This window comes from Sarcophilus harrisii, chromosome 2 (genome assembly GCF_902635505.1).
Source record: "Sarcophilus harrisii chromosome 2, mSarHar1.11, whole genome shotgun sequence".
Classification (NCBI taxonomy): Eukaryota; Metazoa; Chordata; class Mammalia; order Dasyuromorphia; family Dasyuridae; genus Sarcophilus; species Sarcophilus harrisii.
The window spans coordinates 573,567,320-573,595,103 of record NC_045427.1 but is presented as its reverse complement, the minus strand read 5'-3'; the positions used below and the strand labels follow the sequence as shown (position 1 = coordinate 573,595,103).

Here is a 27,784-nt window from a genome sequence, read left to right as displayed (position 1 = left end):
TATCCCCACCCACTTCCTCATGCTGCTCTTCTGTTATGTTGAGGAAGGGGTAAAGGGTCAGATGGCCCAACAGAGTGGATGGAGGAAGGTGAAGGATAAGGCCTAATTAATGATTTTTTTTTTTTTTTTTTTAACTTTCAGCCAAAGTGAAGAACTTTATCACTGATAATAATGGTTTGGAGAGAATTTGTTAGGTTTTACTCTATTCCCCTGCCTTTTTTTTACAAAGAGGTTTCAACATGTCATTCTCAATATCCTACTGTTGCCAGTGACAATTTATTAAGTATTTGTCATATGCTGATTCTGGTCTTATCTATAACCCTGGTATAGATGATTGTGATACTTTTTTGTTTATTTTGTTAATTTAACTGTTCTTAATGTCTTGTGTACTTGAGGATCACAGTTAATTTATATGAGGAAGAGATTTTTATCTTTGTAGAGATTAAAGAGTCTGAACACTCGGACTGCCCAATGTTAAGTGGGTAGCTAAATGACACAGAGTGGTTGGGCTTGGAATAAAGAAGAATCATCATCCTGAGTTCAAATTTGGCCTCAGATACTTCCTTGTCCTGGGCAAACCACTTAACCCTGTTTGCCTCAGTTCTCATCTATAAAGTGACAAACCATTCCACTATCTTTGCCAAGAAAACTTCAAATGGGGTCACAAAGAATCAGGCAAGACTGAAATGACTCAATAACAAAATGTTGAGAATAAGGAAGAGACAACCCTGATGCTGTTATACCTTGCTATCTAAGGCAGACGGATATATCTCAACATAAAAATATCTAGTTTTTTTAATTCCTTAAATTTTTAATTTTGAATTTTATTTTTTTAAACTCAAGAATAGTGCCAGATACCCTATGAATATTCAGTAATCATGGAGACATCATTTTCCTGGCAGGAAAGTCTTTATCTTAAAATAGATGAGACATCTAGATAGAAGCAATTATTTAAATTTCAGTACTCCAGGATGCTTGAAGACATTTTGAAGAAGTATCATGCAAAGAATGGAAAGGTCTGGATGTCGCAGAGGAGGTTTCGTGAACAGGCTTTCTATAATCTTAAGCAAGGAGAGCTAAAATGTAAAATATGATACAAAGAGCCCACTTTCCATCTCTATGGAAGAAAACTGTATAAGAAGAAAGGAGCTCTAATTATAACCCAGTAACTGTGCTACAGTTTAAAAAATAAGGACAGAGGGAGAAAGCACCAGTCTCCCTGTTTGATCTGAGCTTTATGGGATTTCTGCATCTTTGATGAGTCCTCAACTTTCTGGAAGCAGCTAGGTGACTCTGTGACCTGGAGTCAGGAAGTCCTGAATTCAAATCCAGCTTCAGACCCTTATTAGCTATATGATTTTAGGCAAGTCATTTTACCTCCATTTGCTTTAATCTCTTAGAAAAGGAAATCACAGCCTACTCCAATATCTTTGCCAAGAAAACCACATAAACAGTGTTTGCATGTCATGGTTTTTGGGGTCAAAAAGAGTCAGATAAAATAGCATTGTTGATCCAGAAATTCTAATTCATTTGTTCACTCAGGGATGATCAGATACTGGAGAACCAATTCACACTAATGAACAAACTCCAAAGAAACTGGTTTATAAACCAGAATACCTAGTTTAGAATTAGAATACTTAACAAGGTAACTGGTCCTGTTCTCTGTGTGGATGAGCCTATTTAGGTAAGCACATTTTGGATTGGAAAATGGAATTAATTGGACTTAAAGAATATTTCAATCAACCAAAACTTTCATGATGAATTTTTCTTTTCCATTTTAGGATTTTTTTCCTATATAACTGATACCAGGCATTAAAATGAGCATTCCTTCTCTCTGGGTACATAGAGATGACACAGGCAAATTCTGACTCTGCTTTTGTTTTCTTGACTAGATCACCCTTCTATTGTGATCATAATATCTGGTAATTATAATTGTGAGGATCGCCGTTTATAATACACTCATCATTTAAATAAATTAGTGGGTTTGATGAGATAGGCACATACCATGTCTCAACATATCTCTATGGGGTAATTAGGTGGTGAAATAGATAATTCAGATCTGATCTCAGACATTTAGTCATTTAACTCCTATTTGTCTCAGTTCTTCATCCATGAAATAGGGGCACACTGAAGAAGAAAATGGCAAACCACTCTAGTATTCAGTTTCTAATACTCCAGTATAAGGGGGCCTTCTCCCTGTATTCTGGAGGTATACCATATTTCAGCCCTTCATTGACTGAAAAATATAGATTGAATAGGAAGTAGAACTTTCTGATTCAAAAAACCTTTACAAATAATAGACCCTGGGACTTACTACTGAGATATAAAATAGAATTTTTAAAGAGATATTCATTTAACAGATTTCTATAGCAAATGAAGGCAGAAAAATATACCAGTTGCATCTCCACACAACACACACACACACACACACACACACACACACACTCACACACACACACACACACACACACACACACACACACAGCAAATATACGCACTTTCATAAGTATTCTTTCTTGTATGGCAAGAGTATTCTTATATGAAGTGATTTCCCAGTGTTTTTCTCTCTAACTTTCATTTATACAGAATTCTAAAAAATTTGAACTCACATGAAGGGAAACATAGAAATAGCTTTTTTCTGTTTGAGTTTTAAATAATTTATAGGAACTTTCTTTGTGTTTGCAGTGTATGAAAAAGAGCATTAAAATTCAGTTGCCTAATATAGAACTTGATCATTCTCAGATCCTTTTTTCAGAAGTTGGAATGTTATGAATGGGAGCAGTTTAGGAAAATGTCAACAGTGACAACAAATAAATGACTGGTCCAATTAATTTTTCTACTCACCAACAGACAAGTTAATTCTGGTAAACAACATCAATTAGAAAGCTTTGCCCTATGTTTAGATACTCATAGTGGAGGGAGGGAAGAAGAAAGAGAGAGAGAGAAGACAGAGAGTTAGAGACAGAAGGAAAAAGAAACAAGAGAGGGAGAGAGAAAGAGAGAGAGGCACAAAGGGAGAGACAGAGGGGGACAGAGAGGGAGAGAGACAAAGAGACAGAGATACAGAAAAAGTGAGGAGAGACACACAGAGACAGAGACAGGGAGAGAAAGAGAGAGAAGGAGAGAGGGAGAGAGAGAGACAGAGAGAGAAAGAGAAAGAAGGGGAGAGAGAGAAAGAGAGAGACAGAGAGAGACAGAGACAGAGAGAGACAGAGACAGAGAGAGACAGAGACAGACATGAAGGGAGAGACAGAGGGGGACAGAGACAGAGATACAGAAAAAGTGAGGAGAGACACAGAGAGAGAGAAGAGAGAAAGAGAGAGAGAGAGAGAGAGAGAGAGAGAGAGAGAGAGAGGAGAAATGAATGAGATGTTTGGTTATAGATGGTCCTTGAATCCCTTACATTTACTTTAAGGACTGATAAATGATTTATAATTCTTTCAAGGTGGAAGTAAAATGCAAGTAGAAGTTCCTTAATCTGAGTGCTAAAGGGAACAGAAGGTCAAAAGGAAATGATTGTTTGACTATGGGATCAAGGAAGGGAAAAAACCTTTAATTGAAAATACCTCTGCTCAAATAGGGTAATTATGAAATGCTCCCTTTAAGGTCGGTGTCGTTATGAGGATCAGATAAGAGTAATATTTTTTAAAGAACTTAGCACGATGCTTGGCACATTATAGAAATACTTATTCCATCATTCCATCCAGTCATTATCCATAAGAGTCTTCAAATAATTTTGATATTTCAGATGTGCTTCTTCTCTTCCATGGAGCTCATGTTCACGTCTCATTATTGGCATGAAAAGGTCAAATACTTTCTTCCACGGAAGGTCTGGAGATAACAGAACAAAGTCCATTGCGACAAAAATTTCTGAATTAAACAAATCCCCAATTTCAGTTGACCCATTTTTTTCCAGGCAATATTCAATATGAAGAAGATGCCAGAGCAACAAAAGGATGCAGATTGTGCCCTCAGAAATTGTTGGAAATGAAAAAACTACCTTTGGTTCCCCACTCTGCTACTTGGTATCTGTTACTTTGGGCAAGTTTATTAACCTATTTGAGCCTTGGTTTCTTCATCAGCCAGGTGGTACAGTAGATAGAACATCAGACCTGGAGTCACACATATCCTGACTCATAGACTTAACTAGCTGTGTGACCCTGGATAGATTTAATTTCTGCCTCACTTTTCTTAACTATAAAATGAGGATAATAACAATATTGATACATAATTCCTAGAGAGTTGTGAAGACAACATAAAATAATATTTGTAAAGCATTTTATAAACCTTAAAGTGCTATATAAGATTAGAAATTGGACTATGTCACCTCTAAGCTCTCACTGTTTTGTTTTTTCAAAAATCACTAAAGTACAAAAGTTTTTTAACTGTTTGTGGACTCGATCTGCATTTACAAATTTCATTCTTGACCTAACTGGGACTTTAAAATTCATAGACTGAAAGAACACAAGAGTGTCTTGCACAAAATCTGTTGCACTCCATATGTAAACTCCAAGTAATGAACGGGCCAAAAAGAAGAAATAGGAAGCGTATATAGTATGTATTTGTCCACTTTTGAGTTGCCTGGCTCAAGACCCTGATTTCAGCGCTGCCAGAGGCTTTTTCTGCATCCACACTAGGGAGGCTTTCTAAGGCGTTTCCAAAGAAGCTATCTTGGGGGAAAAGCATGCAGTATGCCCCATCCCCCAATCCAGCATCAGTGTCAATCCCAAAGATAGGCAATGAAGTTGGTTGCCACTGATTCCCTTAATTGGCTCTTTTCTTCAGGCAGGGATGGCCACCCCTGAAAACTCAGAACAGCTAATAATTGCCCTGGAACCTGAAGCAGCCTCCATCTACTGCAGGAAACTTCGCCTCCACCAGATGATAGACCTGAGCAGCAAAGCAGCTGTCAATGGTTACACCTCCAGTGACACTGTAGGAGCTGGGTTTGCACAGGGTACCTCTCTCTCTCTGTCTCTTCCTCTCCCTCTCTCTCTCTCCTCTGGCGCTCTCTTTCCTTCTCTCTGTCTGCCTTTCTCTGCCTTTATTTGTTTATTTTTATTTATTAATCCAAAAAGGGATTCTTGAAATCAAGATATTCCATTAGAACAAGAAGCATTTTCCTTAGTGGTCAACCTGAATCAGCTTCCATGCTTTTGTTTTTTTCCTGTTTTGGATCCATGGAAGGGACCAAATGAGTCAAGAAAAGGATCATTTTCAGCATTTTCCAAAATAGTTATTATAACATAAATGGGAAGGAATATTCCATGGACACTGCTTCAGAGTGCCATGAGAGCTCTAAATTCTATTTTACACTTGACTATTAATCTTGTCTTTTAACTGATTTATAATCTAACATAATTTGCCTGTTTTTAATTCATCTATTAGGATGAACTGAACTCTTTTATGTAGTATTGGCCTATAACACACATTATTGGAAAATCTAGTTAAACTAGAGGGAAAAACCAACCCAACAAGTTTTCTTTCCATTTTTTAAAATAGAAAAACAAAGCATACAGTTATGGGGAATGTAGAACCATGTTTGAGATGAACGATTCTTTTTTTTTTTTTTTTAATAATTACCTGCCTTCACGTCAATTAGATATTTATTTTTTTTATCCCTAAAGTTTCTCTTTCTTCATCAAGGGTTCTTGAGGACTACAAAGCTTGATAAGGTTTCCTTCCTTAAGCAGCTAGTGTGGATGTGAGAACTATTTGAAAGAGTTTCAGGGAAATGAATGACTTTGTGTAAACAATCTTAAATTTTTAAATGAAAGGAAACCCATTGAGTCCATCTCAGAAGTTCCTCTCATATACTGGAAAGAATTAAGCCTATGCTAAAAGCTACAATTCCATTCCAGACTGCATTCATAAGGGTCGGGGGAGAAAGCAGAGAAGTTAGAACTGATAATGAGGAGTTTCCACAACACATTCTCATGATCATGGCTGACCATGCTCCCCCAAGTCTCCTTAAGGACTCTGAATTTTGTTCAAGCAACAACAACAAAAAAAATTTGCTGGTGGAGATTAAGGGGCAATCATACTTTGGCTAAACTAGCCTAGTATAGTTACTTCTAGTGTATTCTTATTCCTTTTCAAAAAGGTAGCTGAAATTAATATTGATGCAAAAATCTTAAATAAAATATTAGCAAAGATTACAGCAACTTATCACCAGGATAAAACACTAGGGTCAAGTAGGATTTATATCAGGAATACAAAGCTAGTTCAATATCAGGAAAACAGTTAGCATAATGAACCAATTGACCAAATGAACAGAAATCATAAGATTATATCAATAGATGCAGAAAAAAGTATTTGAAAAAATACAACACCCATTCCTATTAAAAACACTAGAAAGCATAGGAATAAATGAAGTTTTCTTTAAAATTCTAAGCAACATCTAGATAAAACCATCAGCAAGTATCATACATAATGGGCTTAAAGTGTAAGCAATTCCAATAAGATCAGGGTGGAACAAAGCTGCCCCCTATTCAAAGAGATAGCTGAGCCTGTCCTGCCTCCATCTTTATTTTATATCCGATGTCTAACATTATGAAAAAATGTCACAGTACATAAAAGTACATTTAATTTATAAATATTGGTAGCATTTGTTTTTCATCACAAACATCAAATCTTTACTGGGCTTTTCTAGACTTTTAACAATACATATAAGCATCTTTATATTTATGTGATTTTGAAACATTATTTAGTCAAAATTAATCAAAATAGGTATCTGATTAAGTAAGAAATCCTGGTTTAGAAGTTAGTAATGAAAGGACAAATGCTAAGAAGCATGCCAGAAGCTTCTTTCTCTAAATATAAGGAGAAATGAATGCATTGTCAAAATAACATGCCATGAACAGCCTGGATATTTATGAAACCACACTAAATTTCTTAAAAATCACATTGCTGATTTATTAGTCACTTTAGCAAGTTATTCTTTAGCATAAATTCATGCCATATCAAGGTAATTTTGATTCAGTGCTTCTGAAAATAAATCCACAAAATAGCAGGAAAAACCCTCTATTTTCTGTTTATTTTTCACTTTCACTTTGTACTTCTTGGTTCTATTTCTGTACCTTGTGGTATATTAAATTTTGGAATAACCACATTTGTTCAGAGCACCTTTTCATGTTTCCCATCTCCAGACAGGAGACCTTCAGTGACCCAATAAATGACATCTTAAGAGTTTGAGAGGCATTTTCATAACATTTATTTTCACATAATACTATTTTCCCCAGAAGTCATTTTGTCTTATATCACACTGGTTCTTTATTATAAACATGTAAGCAGAGATTAAGATTACCTGAAACTTAAGGATCCAAATGTACCTATTTTACAATGATCCTGATAAAACTAAGTTTATTGGCATTTAAGTTTCCTCATTTTTGAAATGAACCAATTGGACTTGATGACCTTTCAGGGCCCTTTCAACTTTAAATTTGGATTTTATAAATAGAAAGCACAATGGATAGAGTTGAGAAGATTCATCTTCTGTTTTTCAAATTTGACCTCAGATACTTATTAGTGATGTGATTTTGGGTAAGTCACTTAACCCTATTTGCCTGTTTCCTCATCTCTAAAATGAGCTGGAGAAGGAAACAACAAACCACTATAGTATCTCTTCCAAGAAAATTCCAATGGGGTCTTGAAGAATCAAACATTATTAAAAATGACTGAACAAAAACAATTGCAGTAAATATTATCTTTTTTAATTATTCTAGCTTTATTCAAATTTAAAAGAAAAGTTAAGCTTGATTTTCAAAGAAAGAGCAAGGCACTGGGGTACAGGAAAAAAATACACTGGATGGATAATCAGGAGACCTGGATTATATTTGGGGCCATGTCACTAACCAACTATATGGTCTTTGACAAATTACCAACTCTCTAATTCCATCTATAAGGTAGGGAACTTAATATTTACCCATACTTGTTTCAAAAGTTTTGCTGGAGTTCACTAGAGATAATAATAAGAGAGGGAGGTGTTTCTATGAAAATATAAGGAGTTGTTATAGTTCATAACCCAACAGATGAACTAATATTGAACTCTGAGTCTTTTCCTTGAGTTTTCATTGAGAAACAAAACCCGAGTCTGGTCAAGTATTAAATGTGCCACCTAGTGGTTAAAGGCAGTGGACAATGGGTCTGTCAGTGGCAGGAAAATGACCAGGAGACAATGTGACCCTTGAGTTTTATTTCATTTCAGAGCTAGTCTTGAAAAACCCATTCATTCTTCCTTTCACCAGACATAACCAATTGAGGTGAAGTTACCTAATTGAGGGCACAGCAGGGCTGATTTACAGACAGTGTTATCTGGGTTTACTCAGTACAACAATGCCAGGAAAATCGCTATTTTTCAGTCTCAAAAATATCCAACCAAACATTCAAATAAGCCAATTTCTGTAAACTTTTTAACAAGGATGAAGGCTTTAATTAGACAAATAGCATAAGAGTGAAGGAAATAATGGCTTTATCTAAAGGGAACTGGTTTTATAATTCTCTTATATTTATTTATTTTGATCAAATGTTACATAAAATGTTACATCTCTAAACTTTCTTGTACTACTAGTCTATACTTAGTACAGGGAACTCTTATCACCTTTTTCATGCTTTCTTATACATAGTTATTTTCTTTCTATTGACAACTAGCTAAGGAACACATCCGTCGTAATCGGCAGAGTCGGACCTTTATGGTGGAAAATGTCATAGGAGAGATCTGGTCTGAATTGGAGGAAGGTAGAGTCCTTGAATGTCCTTTACTCTTACTGATTTGCTGCTCCTGACAAAAATGCATTCCTTTGTTTTGCATTTGCAGAAGAAAAAAAACTAAATAAATTGAGATTATAGACTGTCTTTTGGGAGAAGATAAGGGAGGAGGGTATGACTGCATGTTATAAAAACATAACAATCCAGGAGATTAAGAGGAAATTATAAAAGACCTGAATTTCTTCAGATGAATCCAGAACATCATTTCAGCAGCATTAACCTAGCAACAAATTTCCTGAATGTGTATAGAAATTGCATATGATTCTGCTTAATAATAATGCTGCATTCTAATCGTTCTTTCTCTTCCTTTTCTTTCCATCAACTTCTACCATTTGGTAGATATTATTGAAAACACTCTAATCATGAATAATCTAAATATGAGCTACTAAATATAAAACCTGTTGTTGCTAATCATGAATATTCCCATGAATTTCTGCTAGACTATCAGGCTCATCTCCCTTCAGTGAACTGCCAAGTGTATTCTAATCATGATACCCATGTGAAAAGTGGACATTTCTTTTTTATTTCAGGTGACAGGTATGTGGTTGTGGACAGTGGAGGAGGCACAGTGGATCTCACTGTCCATCAGATCAGATTACCTGAGGGACACCTTAAAGAATTGTACAAGTCAACAGGTAAGTTACTTACCCCTTAGCAAATGATCTTCTAAACTCCATTTACAGCTTAACACTCCTAAGAATGAAATGTTACCTAATATTTTAAATAAGCTTATTTTCAGATGTGTCCTCAATAAGAAATTCATATTTATTTGAGTGACAATATGTGGGATTAGGCTCATTAACAGCAGGGATTACTCATGTCTATTTAGAACAGGTATTTATTACTTACTGGCTACATGAACGGAGCTAAAAACTTCTCATTTCAGGATCTTGGTCTTACTATTTATGAATGATTATATATATATGTATGTACACATATTATATATATTTAAAGTTCACAGACTCTAGTACACTTCTATATTAAATGAGAACATTTGAAAAACAAAAACTGTTGTCGATTTTCTGAAATCATAGTCTCAGAATTTTAGAGCTGGAAGAAATCTCAAGAGATGATCTTGGGAATTAAGGAATGATGTTATAATTTGTTTATTAAAGAGACTTCTGGCTTTGTTTGTTTAAAAAATGTACCAAAGACAGTATTGCTTACTCATCCAAAGTTCTATTGATCACAGTTTTCTAGAACAGCATCTTGATGATCATAATTCTTATTGAGAAAGATCCATTGTGCTTATTGTTTGCTCACTAATCTTTGCAAGGGCATTTTTTTTTTACTTAGGTGGACCATATGGTTCCTTGGGAGTAGATTATGAATTTGAAAAGCTTCTGTGTAAAATATTTGGAGAAGATTTTATTGAACAATTTAAAATTAAACGTCCAGCAGCCTGGGTAGACTTAATGATTGCTTTTGAGTCCCGCAAACGGGCTGCTGCCCCAGACAGAACCAATCCCCTAAATATCAACCTGCCTTTCTCCTTCATTGACTACTATAAGAAGTTTCGAGGTCACAGTGTGGAACATGCCTTGAGAAAAAGCAAGTAAGTAAATAGATCCTTTTTAGACAAATAAATTAGCTATTCAATGCTTTACTGAAAAACAATTCAGAATTAGACAGGGGAATAAGATAGGGAATATTCTGTGGCAGCCTCAGAAGAATCATGATGGATATGGAGATAAGCTGCTTGCTGTGAATGAATAAGACAGAGAATGAGAAAAGCAAGGAAATACAGTACTGGAAAATGATACACAGATGCTATTTTCTGTCTAACTTAGCCAAATTTTCCATCTAAGTTGAACTCTATCCTTGCTAGACTAAGACTTCCCCAAAGGCAAAAAGTTGCTGTTTTGGGGAGAAAATTAGGCAACTTTCCCCCAACAACCTGCTAGGCTTTTGTGGTAGCTTCTATTTCCTAGAGATTCTGAGTATGTTTATAATAGGCAACTGGGAAGGTAAGGGAAAAGGAATCCTGTGGTACAGAGTGAACTTATCTTAAGTTTTAAAAACTTAACTAAAGAGGAATAGGCAAGCCATATTTCATTCTTTTGTTTTTTTTTCTTTTTAAAAAAATTTCATATTTTTCCCCAGTTACATTTAAAACAAATTTTTTACATTTGTTTTTTAAAACTTTTGAGTTCCAGATTTTCTCCCTTATTGTTAGCATTCATTGAGAAACCACATGTGAAGTTAGACAAAACATTTCCACAAAAGTCAAGTTGTGAAAAAAAACATAGATTTCCCACCCTCAAGAAAAATGAAGTTTTTTTTAAAAATGAGAGCATATGCTTCAATTTGTAATTAGACACAGTCAGTTTCTTCTCTGAGTATGTATGGGATCATCATAAGTACATCAGAGTAGTCATAGATCATTGTACTGTTGATAATAGCAAAGGCATTTACATCCCAGAACATTGCTATTACTTTGTACACAATACATTTCACTTTGCTCGAGTTCATGGAGGACTTTCCAGGTTGTTTTTTTTTTTTTTTTTTCTGAGAACATCCTGGTCATCATTTCCCAGAGAACAATAATATTCCATCATAATCACATACCACAATTTATTCCTCCATTCCCCATTCTATTACCTTTAGACTTGCTCTCTGTTTTATAAACTGGTTAGACCCCTGAGGGCAGAATCAGAAACAGAGAGTAGAAATTTCAAAAAGACCTATTAGATTTGAGGTCAGAGAGATATCCTAACAATTAGAGCTATCAGAAAATAGAATGAGCTACCTTAAGAAGTAATATGTTTTCCCCTCCTTGAAGGCCTTCAGACAGAGGCTATATTACCATTATGTCTGGCATATGTTTGAGTGAGGATTCCTTTCAGATATGGGTTGACCAAGATGGCCATTGAAGTCCCTTCCATCTTACAAATCTGTGATTCTTTAAGACTCATTTGCTGGCCTGCTAGCAAATAGATTGTCTACCTCACAGGTGCTTATGGTTATTAGGGACATATTTATAAATTATATAAGGGCAATTCTATAAATAAAAGGTGTTGTCATTAGGTAGTCTGTTTAATATCTCTATGCAGGATGATACTAAATATGCTCCCCATTGACTTGATTCTTATACATGTCTTGATTCTTAAATATAGACCAGCTATGTGTAAGATAATTTGTTTTTCTCTTGATTCTTAAACATGTCTTGATTCTTTGTATATAGAGATACTGTACAAGTCTTGATTCTTAAACATAGACTAGCTATGCCTAAGATATTTTATCTTTTTCTCTCAAAGTAATTGATGGTAAGTTATGGTGCATTTCTATGTGGAATTCTTAATTATAAATTTAGTTAAGAAGAGCAAGAGAGAAGACAAAATTGGGAGGCCTGGAAATATTCCTAATGTTTCAAGACTCAGTAACAACTTTATAAGGACAATTTTCTTGTGTGGCAAGGAACTCAGTGTAGTTGACTGCCTTGAACTATGACTCAGGAATGGGACCTAAATTCAAACTCGTCATATATTAATTTGATTAAGAAGGAAAATATCTTCATAAAATGAATTGGTCATTCTTTTGACCTTTTGAGTGACATGTATATGTGTGTATAAATATATAGATGTAGATACAATACATTTGAACATATATATATATATATATAAAACCACATATACATACATCTATAACCCATATATGTCCTTGCACTGCTTATCTCACAGTTATGAGGTACAAGATAATGTATGCAAAGTATTATAGAAATATAAATTATTATATGATAAACATTTATGATTTCATTCTTGTTCTGTATGATGTTGCTGCAGTGTAGACTTTGTGAAATGGTCATCCCAGGGAATGCTAAGGATGAGCCCAGATGCAATGAATGCCCTTTTTAAACCAACAATTGACAACATCATCGATCATCTCCGTGAGTAGAGATTCATTTATTTAACACAAGGGGAAATAGACTGGTTTTTGCCCTGTGCAGTAAAACTAACCAGCCCAGTTAGAAATAAATATCACACAGGATCTTTGAGAGATTTATAGTGTAGTGTGACAAAGAAATTGCAATGGATAGAATGTAGTACTCAAGCTGAAGAAGATTGGAGTTAGATTCAGATCTTTTTTAGCAGCTAGATAAGGAAAGGCTTCATGTGGGGAGGGGCCCTTGAGTTGGGATTTAAAGGAGGGTAGGAATTCTAAAAGGCAGAAATGAGGAGAGAATATATATTTTTAAACAAGTAGGTATAGCCCATACAGAATATTTCATGTGAAGAATAGCAAAAGGTCAGTTTGGCCGAATTGTAGAATATATGAAAGAAAATGGCATATAATTTGGAAGCTTTTTTCAAATCCCACATCAGAAATTTACTGACCATTTGATCAATGACGTCATTAAATTTCTCTTTCCTCATTTGTAATCCTTTTACTGTCTATTTCCTAAGTTTATTTTAAGTAGGAAAAAAAATGTGGCAATCTTTAACATAGTAGGAAAATGTGAGTTTAAAGTCTTTATAATCCATTAGAAAGAGAAGTTTTACTCCCTTCACCATTCTTCCATGCCTTCCTTGATTTCTCCCAAGCTCTCAGTAAGCTGTACTTCTCCTGGACAGCTAACCATCTTTTAATTCAAATTATATTTGTGTATATATTTCATTACACTACTATATTATAAAGTCCTTGAGAGCAGAGATGGTTTCATTTTCCTCCCTCTTTTTTTATCCTCAGTACATGGCCATAAGTAGAGACTGGACTTGCAAATTTATTGGCCTGGGGGGAGATAAAGAGGGAACAAGCATTTATTAAGCAGGTACTCTGTACTGTGCTAACCCCTTTACCATTATTATCTCATTTGATCTTTACAACAACCCTGGGAGGTAGATGCTAGTATTATCTCCATTTCATAGATAAAGAAAGTAAGGCAAAATGGGATTAAGTGATTTGCCTGAGGCCTTATAATTAAGTGTCTGAATCTGGATTTGAACTCAGATCTTTGTTACTCAAGGCCTGGCATTCTAGCCATTTTGCCACTTATCTGGAAAGGTAAAGATGGTACTAGTTTGGGGAGAATGTTGAATGGCTAACAGAGGAGTTTGAGTTTTTCTAATTTGTTCTATCCTAATTTCCATAGACAAAGTAGAACGGAAGATTTTATGTGAAACTGAAAAACACTATTATGTACGCATATCTTTTTAAAAGTATATAATTTTATGTTTCTTTTCTTTAAAAAAAAAAAAAAACATGCAACTTTCAAAGTTGTCTGGTTTGTCTATGTTTCCTGATTTACTTATGTTCTCCCTTCCTTTTAAGCCTTAACTAACTTCTCACCTTTTGCAGGAAGTCTTTTCCAACCCTTCTTAATTCTAGTACCTTCTCTCTGTTACTTTTCATTTTTCCTGTAGATAATTTGCTTTGTATATATTTATTTACATGTTGTTTCCACTATTAGACTGTAAACTTCTTGAGGACAGGGGATATCTTTTGCCCCTTTTTGTATTCCCAGTGCTTAATACTGCTTTTCACATAGTAGGTGCTTAATCAGTGTTTATTGATTGATTGAATATTCAAAAACACTTTAATGGCCTGGGGTTTTTTTGTCTTTTTTTTTTTTTTTTTTTTTTACAACAAACCTTGGACCTCTGAACCCAAGTGGAGGAAATTAAATTAACTCATCGAAAAAAAAAAAAAAAAAAAAAAAACAAAAACAATTCTTGTTAACATAGTCAAACAAAATAAAATTGCACATTTGTCATCTTCAAAAATGTCTCATTCCTCCCCTGAATCCATCACCTCTCTGCAGAATATGTGACACCCTTCATCATTTATCTTCTGAAATTTGATCTTTTTTCTTAAAAATCATTTTGCAGATAAGATTTTTCCCTAACTCTATTAGTTTGTACATTTTAATGACTGTTCTCCATTCCTCCTGATTCTTTATTTTCAGTTTTTATGAGATCAAGTCTCCCCTTACTCAGGTAGACCACCTGAGGATCTTCTCTCTCTTTGAACCAGCATGCTGTGTTTTTTCCCTTTCAGGGGACCTGTTTGAGAAGCCTGAGGTGACAGATGTCAAATTTCTCTTCCTGGTGGGTGGCTTTGCAGAGGCTCCTCTCCTGCAGCAGGCAGTCCAGTCAGCCTTTGGGAACAAGTGCAGAATCATCATTCCTCAGGATGTGGGGCTCACCATCCTCAAAGGAGCGGTCCTGTTTGGGCTGGACCCTGCTGTCATAAAGGTGCGGCGCTCGCCTCTGACCTACGGGGTAGGAGTCCTAAACCGATACGTGGAAGGGAAGCACCCACCAGACAAACTGCTGGTCAAAGACGGCACTCGATGGTGCACCGATGTCTTCGATAAATTCATTTCAGCAGATCAGTCTGTGGCCCTCGGGGAAACCGTGAAACGTAGCTATACCCCTGCCAAGCCCTCCCAGATGCTCATCGTGATCAACATCTATAGTGCTGAACAAGACAACGTCAACTTCATCACCGATCCCGGGGTGAAGAAGTGTGGCACTCTCCGCCTGGATCTCACCGGGACCAGCGATACCCCGCTGCCCACTCGGAGGGAGATCCAAACATTCATGCAGTTTGGGGACACTGAAATCAAAGCCATCGCCATTGATATTCCCACCTCTAAGAGTGTCAAAGTTGGGATAGATTTCTTAAATTACTAATTCTCACCCTTCATCCCTTCCATGGCTCGTTTCCTTCCTCCTCCCTCCCCTCACCTTAACTCACTTACCTGCAATGCTTTGGTTTTGAGGGCTCCATTCTTTACTTTTCACACTTGCCATCACACCTTGGCAGGTTGATGCCTTGAATTTCAGCAGGATAGATGGAAACAGAAAGAACCAAGAGACATTGGGAATTTGGAGGGGCGGGCTGAAATATGTTTTAGTAAGGATTTTGCCACCATAAGATTGTCAGGAAACGAAGTATGATCTATAGAAGTAAACAAATTCAGGGATAGTCAGAGAAGGGCAGCTGCTTCTCACATAAATAGAAGTGGTCAAACACTCCTTCAGACAATGAAAAAGATTTTTTTTGGCAGCATTTATCTTTTAACAGATCTAAGTTAAGTAGAACTAAAGCACTTTTATTATAATATTTTTTAGATTTAATGAGATTCCAGATTCCAAGGGATACTCTGATGTCTATTATCATAAATATTTGTGATTTAAAAAAATGTCTTGAAAGGTAGGTATTCTCTTTCTTTGTCATCATGTTTTTTAAGTGGTGCTTAATTGGAAGCTTGAAGTGTTTCATAATCAATAAGAAAAGATTGCCTATACTGTGCGCTGATATTCCAAGTTCAACACAAGATTTTAAATTTCATGTGAACAAAAAGTCTTTAATTTAACAAACTGTATATCATGGACTCTGCTAATTCAGAAATAATAACATAGGTGAAGGGAGACCTGATGTTAAACCCTGTACTAATTCGGTATCAAAGCTTGCTCTTATGTAAATGGATGGAGCTGCTAATATGCCCAAACAAAATTCAGAGGTAACACCAGTGAGCTGCTGGTATCTCTGTCATACACAACTTGAATGTTGATGTTAAATAACATCATATTAGTAACATAAGTAACTCATATTAGAGTCCTGATGAATTTCAGTAGAAAATACTTATGATGTTTCACAGGATTAATTAATCCTAGCACTTTTAAAGTGTGTAACACTTGATAAAAAATAAATTTTGGGGTCTAAACTTTCTCATGAAAGTGTTGGCCATTATTTTCCCTATTTAGAGAAGGAATAAAATAAGTACACAGTAAGCGACATGTAAGAATTGAAGCTCTCCTTTGAAATGTTTCATCAAGTTCTTTAGTTGAAAATGTTTTTCTACCTTATTGAAGGGGGTTTTCTGAATATATACATGATGGATTAAATTGTAGACTGAATACAAAGGTGCTGTATAAAATAGGCCCCTAGGTCTCTTTTTCTGTGGAGGTTAAAGGCTTTTAGAAGCAGGGTATACAAAATTTTAAAAGAAGGGAGGGAGGGAGGGAGGAAAGGAGAGAAAGAAGGAAGGAAGGAAAGAAGGAAGGAAGAAAGGAAGGAAGGAAGGAACGGAGGGAGGGAGGGAGGAAGGAAGGAGGGGGAGAAAGAAGGAAGGGGAAAAAGGGAGGAAGGAAGGAAGGGAAGAAAGGGAGGGGGAGGAAGGGAGGGAGAAAGAAAAAAGAGAAAAAGTCATTATCATGAAGACTTGTTGGGATCAGACTCTGCCTTACTTGAGTTTTCACCTTACCTTTAGTCTTTAGTGTATATACACTAAGGAACAAGGAAAGAAAAGAATTAGGGACAAAAACGTATGACAAATTGGTAATACTTACCAAATACATTTGTGATTTAAAATTTTTTTTAAAAAGTTAACATGTTCCTTCATGATTTCTCCAAAGGCACTCTCATACAAAATCCAGGACCAAACCTCCAAAATGATTGATTGTATGAACCTGAGTCACAATCCATCTGACTTTTCAAAGCTGTATTTTCTACCTGATGGAATTCATTAAGCTTTAAAGCTGCTGGAGGTTTCATGAATGAATAGAAAATTTTATTTAAATGCAATTTAGAACTACAAACCTATTATCATTGCTAATAGATCTTCTAAATGACATTTCAAAATTTCATTGAACATTTTACATTTTGTCCTTGTTTTCACTTTAACATCTTTTTGTAGAATTCCTACATAGAAGTGAAACATGAAATACTAGTAATAAATAAGAATGCTAGTCGCATAACTCAGCATAAAGATTTCTTCTACAATTATAGAGGTATGCTTGCTAGCATTCAACTCTTGCTGCCTGCTATGCTTAAAAAGCTAAATATTACAGGTTTTTCTTTGGTGTTACCAACCAGTTTACAAATAAGGAAGACTTTGCAATTTAACCACGAACAATATAATTGTATGTACATACAATATTTGAATAATGTACAGAATCTTTATTTCTACAAGGCTTCTTTCTTGTATAAAAATGCTCTTTGCTTTTTGTTGAATGCATTTCACTCCAAATTGTTACTGATATCATTTCAATCATTCTAGTTAATAACAGGCTTTTAAAATTATAAACAATGCAATATTTATGGAAGGAAAGCTGACCAAAGAAATGAGAGAGATGGTAGGGCTAAATATTGTTGTGAGTGAATTGTACCCATCAGTGATCAGCACACAGGTCAGAGACAGCAGCAGCCTACATTCTTTCAAACACTTCACTATTTTCTTTAAAAAGAATGAGAACTAATCTCAGATGACTACTTCTGTTACATACTTGAAAGCTTAGCATTCTGATGTCTGTAGGCAGTCTGACTTTACATATAAAATAAAACTTATTTTTCAGCTCCTGGGTTAACGTGGGAAACTTGGATGATCCTTGAAGCCCCTGCTTATTGGCTGAAAAAGTAAAAATCCAGTCCATGCAAGTGGCATTTTCAGTGTGTTAGCATGTAAAGGAGGGGAGAGAAAGGTGGATTGCTCCATCTTTTCTTCAGTCAAAGTATGAATAAATTATTCAAAAGTGGGATTGCCTTTTGAAGGGACTTTCCCTTTATCCAGACCTTTCTCCTTTTCCTGTTGTCAATATTCTCTTGCCTTGCATTCAAGATATTCCTCTTTAAATCAGGTAGATTAGATCACAAACCCCATGAACTGTAGTGTGGGCAAATGTGATTGAATAGGACCTAAAATTCTATTGGACTCTGGAAATGCAGCCCTATTAGACAAATTCATTATGAATTTTCATATATCTAGTAGGTTTTAAAAAATTCATATTGAAACTTCCTAGAACTAGATCACTATACTTTAATGATACATATTCTGATCTTATAGAAAGTTTTGAAAAAGATGAGTCTTCTTGACCCACTTTTTGAATTGCCCCTCTGATTGTCATCTGGGTAATTGAATTTAAAGTATCTTGAAGGTAGGGAGTATAGAATTTTCTTTGCAACTTCCCCACTCCGCACCCACCAAGCATGAATAAATGTTGTTGAATGAGTATACAAATAACACTGATAGGAAATGTTAAGATATATTTCAACTTGAGTGGAAGTTGGCATAAAATGTTCAAGTCAACTTTGCAGTGATGACTGTGAGAAAAGACTACAAATAAACCCTATCTCTTCAATATTTAGGTCAAGTTTAGCTGTTAAGAGTCCAGGTCCAGATTAGGCTGCTTATTGTCAATATGTTAAGGAATTGTATGCACCGATATAAACTGGAGTCAATAATGTTCATATGGGAAGGTTGGACTTCATGCTGTAAAGACTTGGAGGCTGTAAAACACTGGTGGTTCACGCTAGAAATGGCTTAAGCAGATGACTGGTAGAAAGAGTTGTTGAGCATAATGTAAGACTTCTTACCCGCTTGGAGTACTAAACAATATAATAAAATATCAATCATTGTGCACAAGGGAAATGTGAATCTCACTTGGCAGCAACTCACAACTTATCAGGACTGTATCTGCAAACTCCTATGTCTTTCACAGATGTCTAATAAAGCAAAGTAAAGCTCTTGATTTTGTATGCCCCAAAATGTGTCTTTATTGATGTTTTCCAGGATTTCAAAGTCAAATTAGTAATATCAATAATAACTACCATTTACATAGTTTGCAAAGTTCTTTACAAAGGTCTCATTTTATTTTTACAGCCATTCTGGGAGGTAAGTGCTATTATTCTCATTTTATAAATGAGGAAACTGAGGCAAACTGAGGTTAAGTGATTTGCCAAGGATCACATGTTAAGTATCTGAGGCAGAATTCAAACCTAGGTCTTTCTATTTCCAATGATGTTCATATTGTTACCAGTGAATCTCCCTTTCCAGATCATGTTGTCCAGAAAACAGGATTTTAAAAATATGACTAGATTTGTTTTTTTTTTTTTAACACTGACATCATAGATTTTTAAATTTTAGAGCAAAACAATTAACTTTGCAATTTATCCTACTGCATTTAAGATAGACAAAGATACATCCTTAAAGATTTTTCTTGCTTCAATGAAACAGCTAGATCGTATAATGGTTAGTGTATTGGGCTAAGAGTTAGCAAGACCTGAGTTCAAATCCTGCCATTTACTGTAATGTGACCATAGGCAAAATACTTAACTCCCTCAAGCCTCAGTTTCCTCATTTGCAAAATGAAAAGGGTAGAATTGATGGCTTCTTAGAATGACTTTTAGCTTGAACTCTGATTTTTTAATCATAAAAGTACTTGAAGGCTGGACGCATCTCTTCAATCTGCCTTCCAAGGGGAAAAAATAACCAAAATGAAGTGTGAAAGTAAATAATACTTCCTTGTAATCAAAATCAGTCCTCCTTATATATATCTATAGCTATATTTATATCTATATGTGTGTATATATATCTCTATATATAGAGATATATACACACATATATTGTACATACATACATAAACACAGAGAAAGGGGAAAAGAGAATACCATCTTCAATACTAACAGCTCAGTTCCCTACATGTCAAAACATGGACTCCCCATGGATGCAGATGTTTAGAACTGTTGGGATACAGTATATGACTCTCCATTGATATTTCCTGACCAGAAATACACTCTGAGCATATAACTGTTCAATGTCACTATTCACCTTTGATTGATAGTATATAACAGTGCTTGTCAAAATGTCATTGAATTTTTGTTGATCCAAATTTGAAACTGATCTTCATATACATTAATTATCATTAAAGACATTTATCAATGGTAATTCACTTCAAAGCCAAGGTTTCTAATTTATGGTCAGGCAATGAGATTCGCTCTTAACAAATCTTCTACTTGGCCGATGCAATTGGTATCTTGGTGGTTATTAATCTTGTGGTAGAATAGTACCTGAGACCTTTAGATTAGTAAAGATATATAACACCAAGACTTTATGTATTCATCCTAATAATGACTAAATAGTTTTGCAAATTTAGGCCAGATTATCCTCTTTTTAACCTTCTGCTTTAATTTCTTCCCAAACATATGAGATTTAGCAATGAAGGAATAGGTATTTATTAATCATAGCCACCAAATCCTATAAGATGAAAAAAGTCTTTGGTTTACCAGAAAAATAAATTGGACAATTACGGGCAAAAAGCACATATTTTCAGGGTTAGTACTCATTCCCTGCTGAGAAACTCTTATGATCTGTGAATGTGATGAAAGTCTTTCAGAATTGGTATGTACCTTTTTTAAAAAGTGTTTTTTGTGTCTCTTAATATTTTTAAATCACACCACTGAGATGCCTCTTTCCTGGAGAATGGAACCTTTCCTAAGAAACAAGAAAAATAATTGGGCAAAAAAAGCTACTTACTGTGTTTGACAATATAAGCACCATTCTGTACTCACAGTATACCATATCTCTCTGCTGAGAAACTGAGGTGCATTTATCTCAATTATAAGGTCCAAGATTTCACTCTGCATATGTTCATACAAAACTTTTCCATGTTTCTCTGAATTCACTACATTAATTTTTTCTTAGTAAACATAATATTCCAGTCCATCCATATTTGAATATTTACAAGGGTTAGATGATAATAGTGAAAAGAACACCAGGTTTGAATCAGAGGACCTGGTTTTAATCTTTGGTCTTCTACTCACCATCTTCATGACATCAGTCAAATTAAATGCTTTGGGTCTCAGTTTCCTCATTGGACAAAGGAAAAAACCATCTTAGATGTCCTCAGAGCTATTTTACAGCAGAACTGGTACTTGCTAATTGGGGACTTTTGACCAATAATTTCTTGTCACTAATTCTTTCTGTAATCTCCTCTGTTGTTCTTCCAATGTCTTTCCAAATATGAGTAGCATCATGGTTCAGTGAAAAGAATATTGTCTCTAGAGCTATTGGAACTGAGTTCAAATTCTACCTCATGCTTACTAGGTTAAATAACCTTGAACAAACCACTTAACTTCCTCAATTCTCAGTTTCTTCCATGCAGAGGTTGAGAATTCATCTCTTGTAACTCTGTTATCTATGATTCTGTGGTGAGATTATTTAGATACTGCAATACCTCCAATCCATTTATGTCACCAATTATTTTTTCTCAAAGTTTTTGAAAAGTAGTGGATGTTATTAATATAATGTTAAACAGTTACATACCGTGTTATTTAGTTTACTGGCATATTAATAAAGAAATAAAATCAAATCATAGCAAAAAGTCTACAGTAATATGCCCCCAAAATGATTCATTCTAAATTGAATTTATACTGTAATGAAAAGAGGGTTCAAAATTAGGAAACCTTAACTTAATCATATTAAAAAACTAAAACCATCCAAAGCAATCTGATCATATCAACAGTTAATTTAAAAAAATCTTGACACATTGCAAAACTTCTAAAAAAAACTTTCTACAGTATAATCATGAAAAGGCCCTCTTAAAATTCAAAGTTTGTGTCTATAGATAATCAAAAATTAGCTGTGGGAAAACCATGAAGATTGCCTAGTAAATATAGGTGTCAATCAAGGATGTCCTTTATTTACTATTATTTGGCAAAGTGCCAGGAATACTGGAAATAATAATAAGAGAAAAGAAAAACATTAAAGGCATAACTATTACCAAAGAGACAAAACTATTCTTATTTGCTGATGACACATTGTTTTACATAGCAGATAAGCTTAAATGATACCATTAATACAAAACAAATTCACACAAAACATCAAAGCCTCTCTAAATAATAGCAGCTTAGAAGGAAATAAGAAAAATATTCCATTAGAAGTAACACAAGATGCATTAGGTATTTTGGAGGCAAATTATCAGCACACGTTCAGAAGTTATAAAAATACAGTCATATAAAACACTTTAAAGAAATAAGGAATGGCAAATTGAAGAGACTTTTATTTTTCACATTTGGACTGTGGCAATATAACAAAAACTGTGATACTCCCAAAGTTAACTTACATATTGAGGGCTTTTGCCAAATTATTTTATCAAGTAAAGAAAATAACATGTTAAAATAATGGAACAAAATTATGTATTTAAAAACTTTTTTTATGAGAAAGTCTATAAAGCTTCGGCAGATTTCCAAAAGGGTTCATGACACACAATAGGTTAAGAATAACTGGTTTAGAATTTGAAGGGAATAAAAATGTTTAAATAGGGATAAAGGCTGAATAATAATTTCAAACATCAAATTATACTATAAAGCAGTAATAAATAAAATTATTTATTACCATTAAAAATACAAAAGCAGACTAGTAGGTCAAATAAGAATCAAATATAATTGAACTCAAAAAGAGTCCAATAAACCTAAGAACATAAAATGTTTGGGAAAGAATTCTCAGTTTTACTAAAACTACTATGAAAATAGAAAAGAAATTTGATTTAGACCAGCATCTTACAATCAATATGGCAATACACAATGCCAGTAATATAGGAATAAATCAAGGATGTCCCTTTTCTCACTATTATTTGATGTAGTGTCAAGAATGCTAGAAACAGTAAGATAAGAGAAAGAAATTAAAAGCATAAAAATCATCAAAGAGACAAAACTTTTATTTATTGATTACAGGTTGGTTTACTTAGAAAATTCTGAGAATCAGTAAATAAATTAAATTATACCAAATATGTACATGATCAGAATATTAAAGATTACAAAAAATTGAAGAGTAAGATTATACACCTTTTTCAGTTACAGCTAAGAAGAGAATTTTTAACCAAATGAGATATAAAAATGATCACCAAAAATACAATTGATAATTCTGAGCATATAAATTGAAAAGCTTTTGCAAGAACAAAATCAGTGAAGAAGGAAAGCTGTCAAATGGGGAAATGATTTTTTCTTTTTTTAAAATTTACTGTTCTTCTTGATTTATTTTTAAGCTTTTTCTTTTCTTTTTTTTTTTTTTTTTGGAGGAAATCTGTTGTTATTTATTATTGTTGTTTTTCCCTCATTCTCTCTCTCTTTTTTTTAATAGCCTTTTATTTACAGGATATATGCATGGGTAACTTTACAGCATTAACAATTGCCAAACCTCTTGTTCCAATTTTTCACCTCTTACCCCCCCACCCCCTCCCCTAGATGGCAGGATGACCAGTAGATGTTAAATATATTAAAATATAAATTAGATACACAATAAGTATACATGACCAAAACGTTATTTTGCTGTACAAAAAGAATCAGACTCTTGAAATATTGTACAATTAGCTTGTGAAGGAAATAAAAAATGCAGGTGGGCATAAATATAGGGATTGGGAATTCAATGTAATGGTTTTTAGTCATCTCCCAGAGTTCTTTCTTTGGGCGTAGCTGGTTCAGTTCATTACTGCTCCACTGGAAATGATTTGGTTGATCTCGTTGCTGAGGATGGCCAGGTCCATCAGAACTGTTCGTCATATAGTATTGTTGTTGAAGTATATAATGATCTCCTGGTCCTGCTCATTTCACTCAGCATCAGTTCGTGTAAGTCTCTCCAGGCCTTTCTGAAATCATCCTGTTGGTCATTTCTTACAGAACAGTAATATTCCATAATATTCATATGCCACAATTTATTCAGCCATTCTCCAACTGATGGACATCCATTCAGTTTCCAGTTTCTAGCTACTACAAAAAGGGCTGCCACAAACATTCGTGCACATACAGGTCCCTTTCCCTTCTTTATAATCTCTTTGGGATATAATCCCAGTAGTAACACTGCTGGATCAAAGGGTATGCACAGTTTGATAACTTTTTGATAAGCTTTTTATTTTCAAAAAAATATGCATAGTTTTCAACATTCATTGCATGTTGCAATGCTTGCAAAACTTGTATTCCAAATTGTTTTCTCCCTCCCTTCTCACACCCTTTCCCTTAGATGACAAGTTAGCCAATATATGTGAAACATGTGCAAGTCTTCTATACATAGAAAATAATTTTTCTTTAAATATTTTTGCAAATCTGATCATCACAATGTAATGGGACCATGAAACCTTGGAGCATGTTCAAACTGGCTAACAGAGAGCCACCCTGCTTCTATGCATCCTCCTTTTGATCACCTACATTACCAGAGTAGGTGGTGTCAAATGGGGACAGGCTGTAGTCTGCTTTGTTCAGAGGCTGAAGTTTTCATCCACTACAAAGGTGCCATGAACTAAACTGGGAAAATGTGGGGAAAAGGAAGATACTTTTAGGTGCTCTCTCCTTTTAAGTGCTCTGATTTGGGAGAGGGGGAAGTGTTTCTGTTCTGTGTCATATATTCTTTTAACTTTTAGATGAAACCTCAGAACTAGGATTCCAGGTGAGATGTTGCCGCCAGTCAGCCTGTTAGAGAAACTCAGAGAAGCCAGGGTACCTGAGAGAGTTTTTTTTTTTCCAAATACAAATATTTTCCAAATACTTTTCTCACTTTTTCAAGACTTTGTATTCTAAATATTTTCCCTCCCTCCCTTACTTTCTTAGGGAATAATAATATTCCATTACATTCATATACATAATTTATTCATCCATTTCACAATCAATGGGCATCCACTCAGTTTCCAGTTCCTTCACACAACAAAAAGAGGTACTACAAATATTTTTGCACATTTGGGTCCTCTCCTCTTTTTTATTACTGAGATATATTTTTGACTGGAAATTTGGGATTGTGCTCTATGGGAATTGAACTAAGTGATGATCCTAAATCATACTTGTTGGAATAAGTTTATATGTTTTGATTATATCTTTGAAGTAAATATTTCTTTGTAAAAGGTAATCCAAATCTTAGTGGTTCAATGGAAGTAGGATACAGGGGTCCATTCCTTACACTTGAAGGAACATTAAATACAGGAACTGGAATCTGACAAAAAGCCAAGATGTCCATAGTCCCTGTAAGGGAATCAAAGAACCCGGGGAGAAGGGATGAAATGTAACAACTGGTCTTTTGGCAGTAGGAAGCTAGGGTAGTCTGTATTACATAGATTTCCAGGGAATTAATACACATATGACTGAAATATCAACATGCATAGCATAAAACTATATGAAATGTTCTCCTTCTCCCCCAAAACCCCCCAACTTTAATGGACCTTTGCTTTGCTGGAGCATAGCAATGCTCTCTGTTGGGGGCAAGCTTTTAATTTGAGAACACATATACCTAAGAATCCTCTGCCCCTCCCTCTGATTGGAGGCTGGAGTCCTCTTTCCAGAATCCTCATTTCAGGAGGGCATACAGGCCAAATATCTCTTCATTTCCCACCAAAATTTCACATTTTTGTAATATTGCTGTGGAAGGTACTTTGTCTCTTCCCACCTCTCTTTCCTCCCCTCTTTTCAGCTTCCTTTCAAATATTGTTTCTCACTATAATGTGAGCTCTTTGAGGGCACCTTTTTGCTTGTATTTATATTCCCAGACCTTAGCACAATCCTTGGCATAAAGTAAGTGCTTAATAAATCCTTGTTGACTGACCAGCCTCCACCAAGATGTAATACTGGACCAATCAAAGCTCTAGCTCTGGAGTCCCTTGCTACTTTTCTCATCTTAACTGTGGGACAGAAAGTAATAAGTTTTGCAAATCATAGGTTAAGCCAATATCAACTTACCACTCTCTATTTAAAGATTTCAGGATGCATAACTCTAGTAGCAAAAGCATTTATTGCACATATAAAATGAATATAAATAATAAAAAGACATAATTAGGTACACTATAGGTTGCAGGAAATTGTCATCTATTTTTCCCCCTACTTCATATTCTCATTATGCTCCAGCCAAAACATATTGGGATGGGGACTTAGTATCAAATAGGAAATCATACAATCCAATGGTAAAATACCCCAGGACAAGGGTTTCAATGGACTGTGAACTTGGATGGGGTGAGGATGGGGTATGCACTTTTACTTTCATTGATATTTCATTTCTTCTTGTAATTCTGTGTTTGTGTGATACATTTTAAAATATTATTCTGGGTTCATAAGCCTTGCCAGATTATCAAAAGGGTCAATGATACAAAAGTAAGGCTGAAGACTCTCTAGATCCAAATTTTGGATATCAGTGCCTAGCTATATGTTCCTTTTGATGCCTCTATTGCTTTTTAAGCCTCCTGCCTATCAAAGATTCCCCACCAATCAGAGTCTTTATTCTATGATCCTTGCCTTCTAGGAAATGTAGTCCAAGAAGTAAGCGGTTTTTCTCCCAAGTATCTTATGTGTGAACCAGAAGAGTGTGAGATACAAACTTCAGAACATGTAAATGAGTTGCTTTTATTGGATTGTTTCTTTGATTATATGTCCAGCACCTTGCACAGTGATTAATAAATGCCGATTGATTATTCCACCAACCTTTATGTCCATCCCACTTCATGCCACTTCCTCAGGCATAAAGTTCATAAATTTAGAGCTGAAAAGGGATGCTAGAGGTGATCAGCTACAATGCACTCATTTTTTTCTTTTCAAATTTGGAAACTAAAACATGGTGAAGGTTAGATGATTGGTCCAAATAAGACCCGAGTTCAAATCCTTCTTCAGATATTTCCTTAGCTGTTGGATAAGTCAACCTCTCTCAAATTTCTTCCTCTATAAAATCATAGCAATATCATATACTTCAAAGGGTTGTATGAGATAACATATGTTTAATGCTTTGCAAACCTTAAAAGCCTGTGATAAATGGTAGCCAGCTATTATAAACGGCAGCGACAACATCTTTGGGCCTGGAAACCCAGGATCCCAGGATCAGGACTCTGTTCATTGCATACTTTGCATCCCTTCTCAATCCAAAGATTGCAACCCTTTGCTCAAGAGCTGAGCAAGGAGGAGCCTTTGTGTTAAATAGTCCTCCAAATTGTACATCCAATAGATCTGGGTTTCCCTCGAAGCATTCCGGGCTTGGAGCTGGCCCTAGCAAACCAAGCAAGAGTAACATCCAATCTAGTCCCAAAGCATTCAGGCCCTCCCCGGGCTTATCGCTCCACCTGGCCAGGTGGTTGTTAAGGTGGAAGGGTATTCTTTTTCGAATCCCACCCAGAAACCTAGAATGAAATTTCTAACCTTGGGGGAGTATGCAAGACTTGGTGATCCCCAACCAGAGCAGAGGTGCCCCAGAACTTTCATCTCACAGTATCAGGGAGTGATGGGGCTAAGGATGCATTGAGCACACAATGTTGGGAGGGGTCGTGGGATGAGGGGCGGG

General features: G+C 35.2%; 1 protein-coding gene across 1 annotated transcript in view; it reads left to right on the top strand.

The window, feature by feature from the left end:
* The window catches only part of HSPA12A (heat shock protein family A (Hsp70) member 12A), a 95,046-nt gene extending 78,304 nt beyond the window's left edge, over nt 1-16,742 (top strand). The window contains exons 7-12 of the mRNA XM_031955925.1: nt 4,786-4,957; nt 8,650-8,736; nt 9,297-9,401; nt 10,063-10,321; nt 12,549-12,652; nt 14,761-16,742. Of these exons, the coding sequence (XP_031811785.1) occupies nt 4,786-4,957; nt 8,650-8,736; nt 9,297-9,401; nt 10,063-10,321; nt 12,549-12,652; nt 14,761-15,398 (1,365 nt within the window). The 3' untranslated portion in view covers nt 15,399-16,742. The remainder of the gene's footprint in view (nt 1-4,785; nt 4,958-8,649; nt 8,737-9,296; nt 9,402-10,062; nt 10,322-12,548; nt 12,653-14,760) is intronic.
* Nucleotides 16,743-27,784: the final 11,042 nt, after the last annotated feature.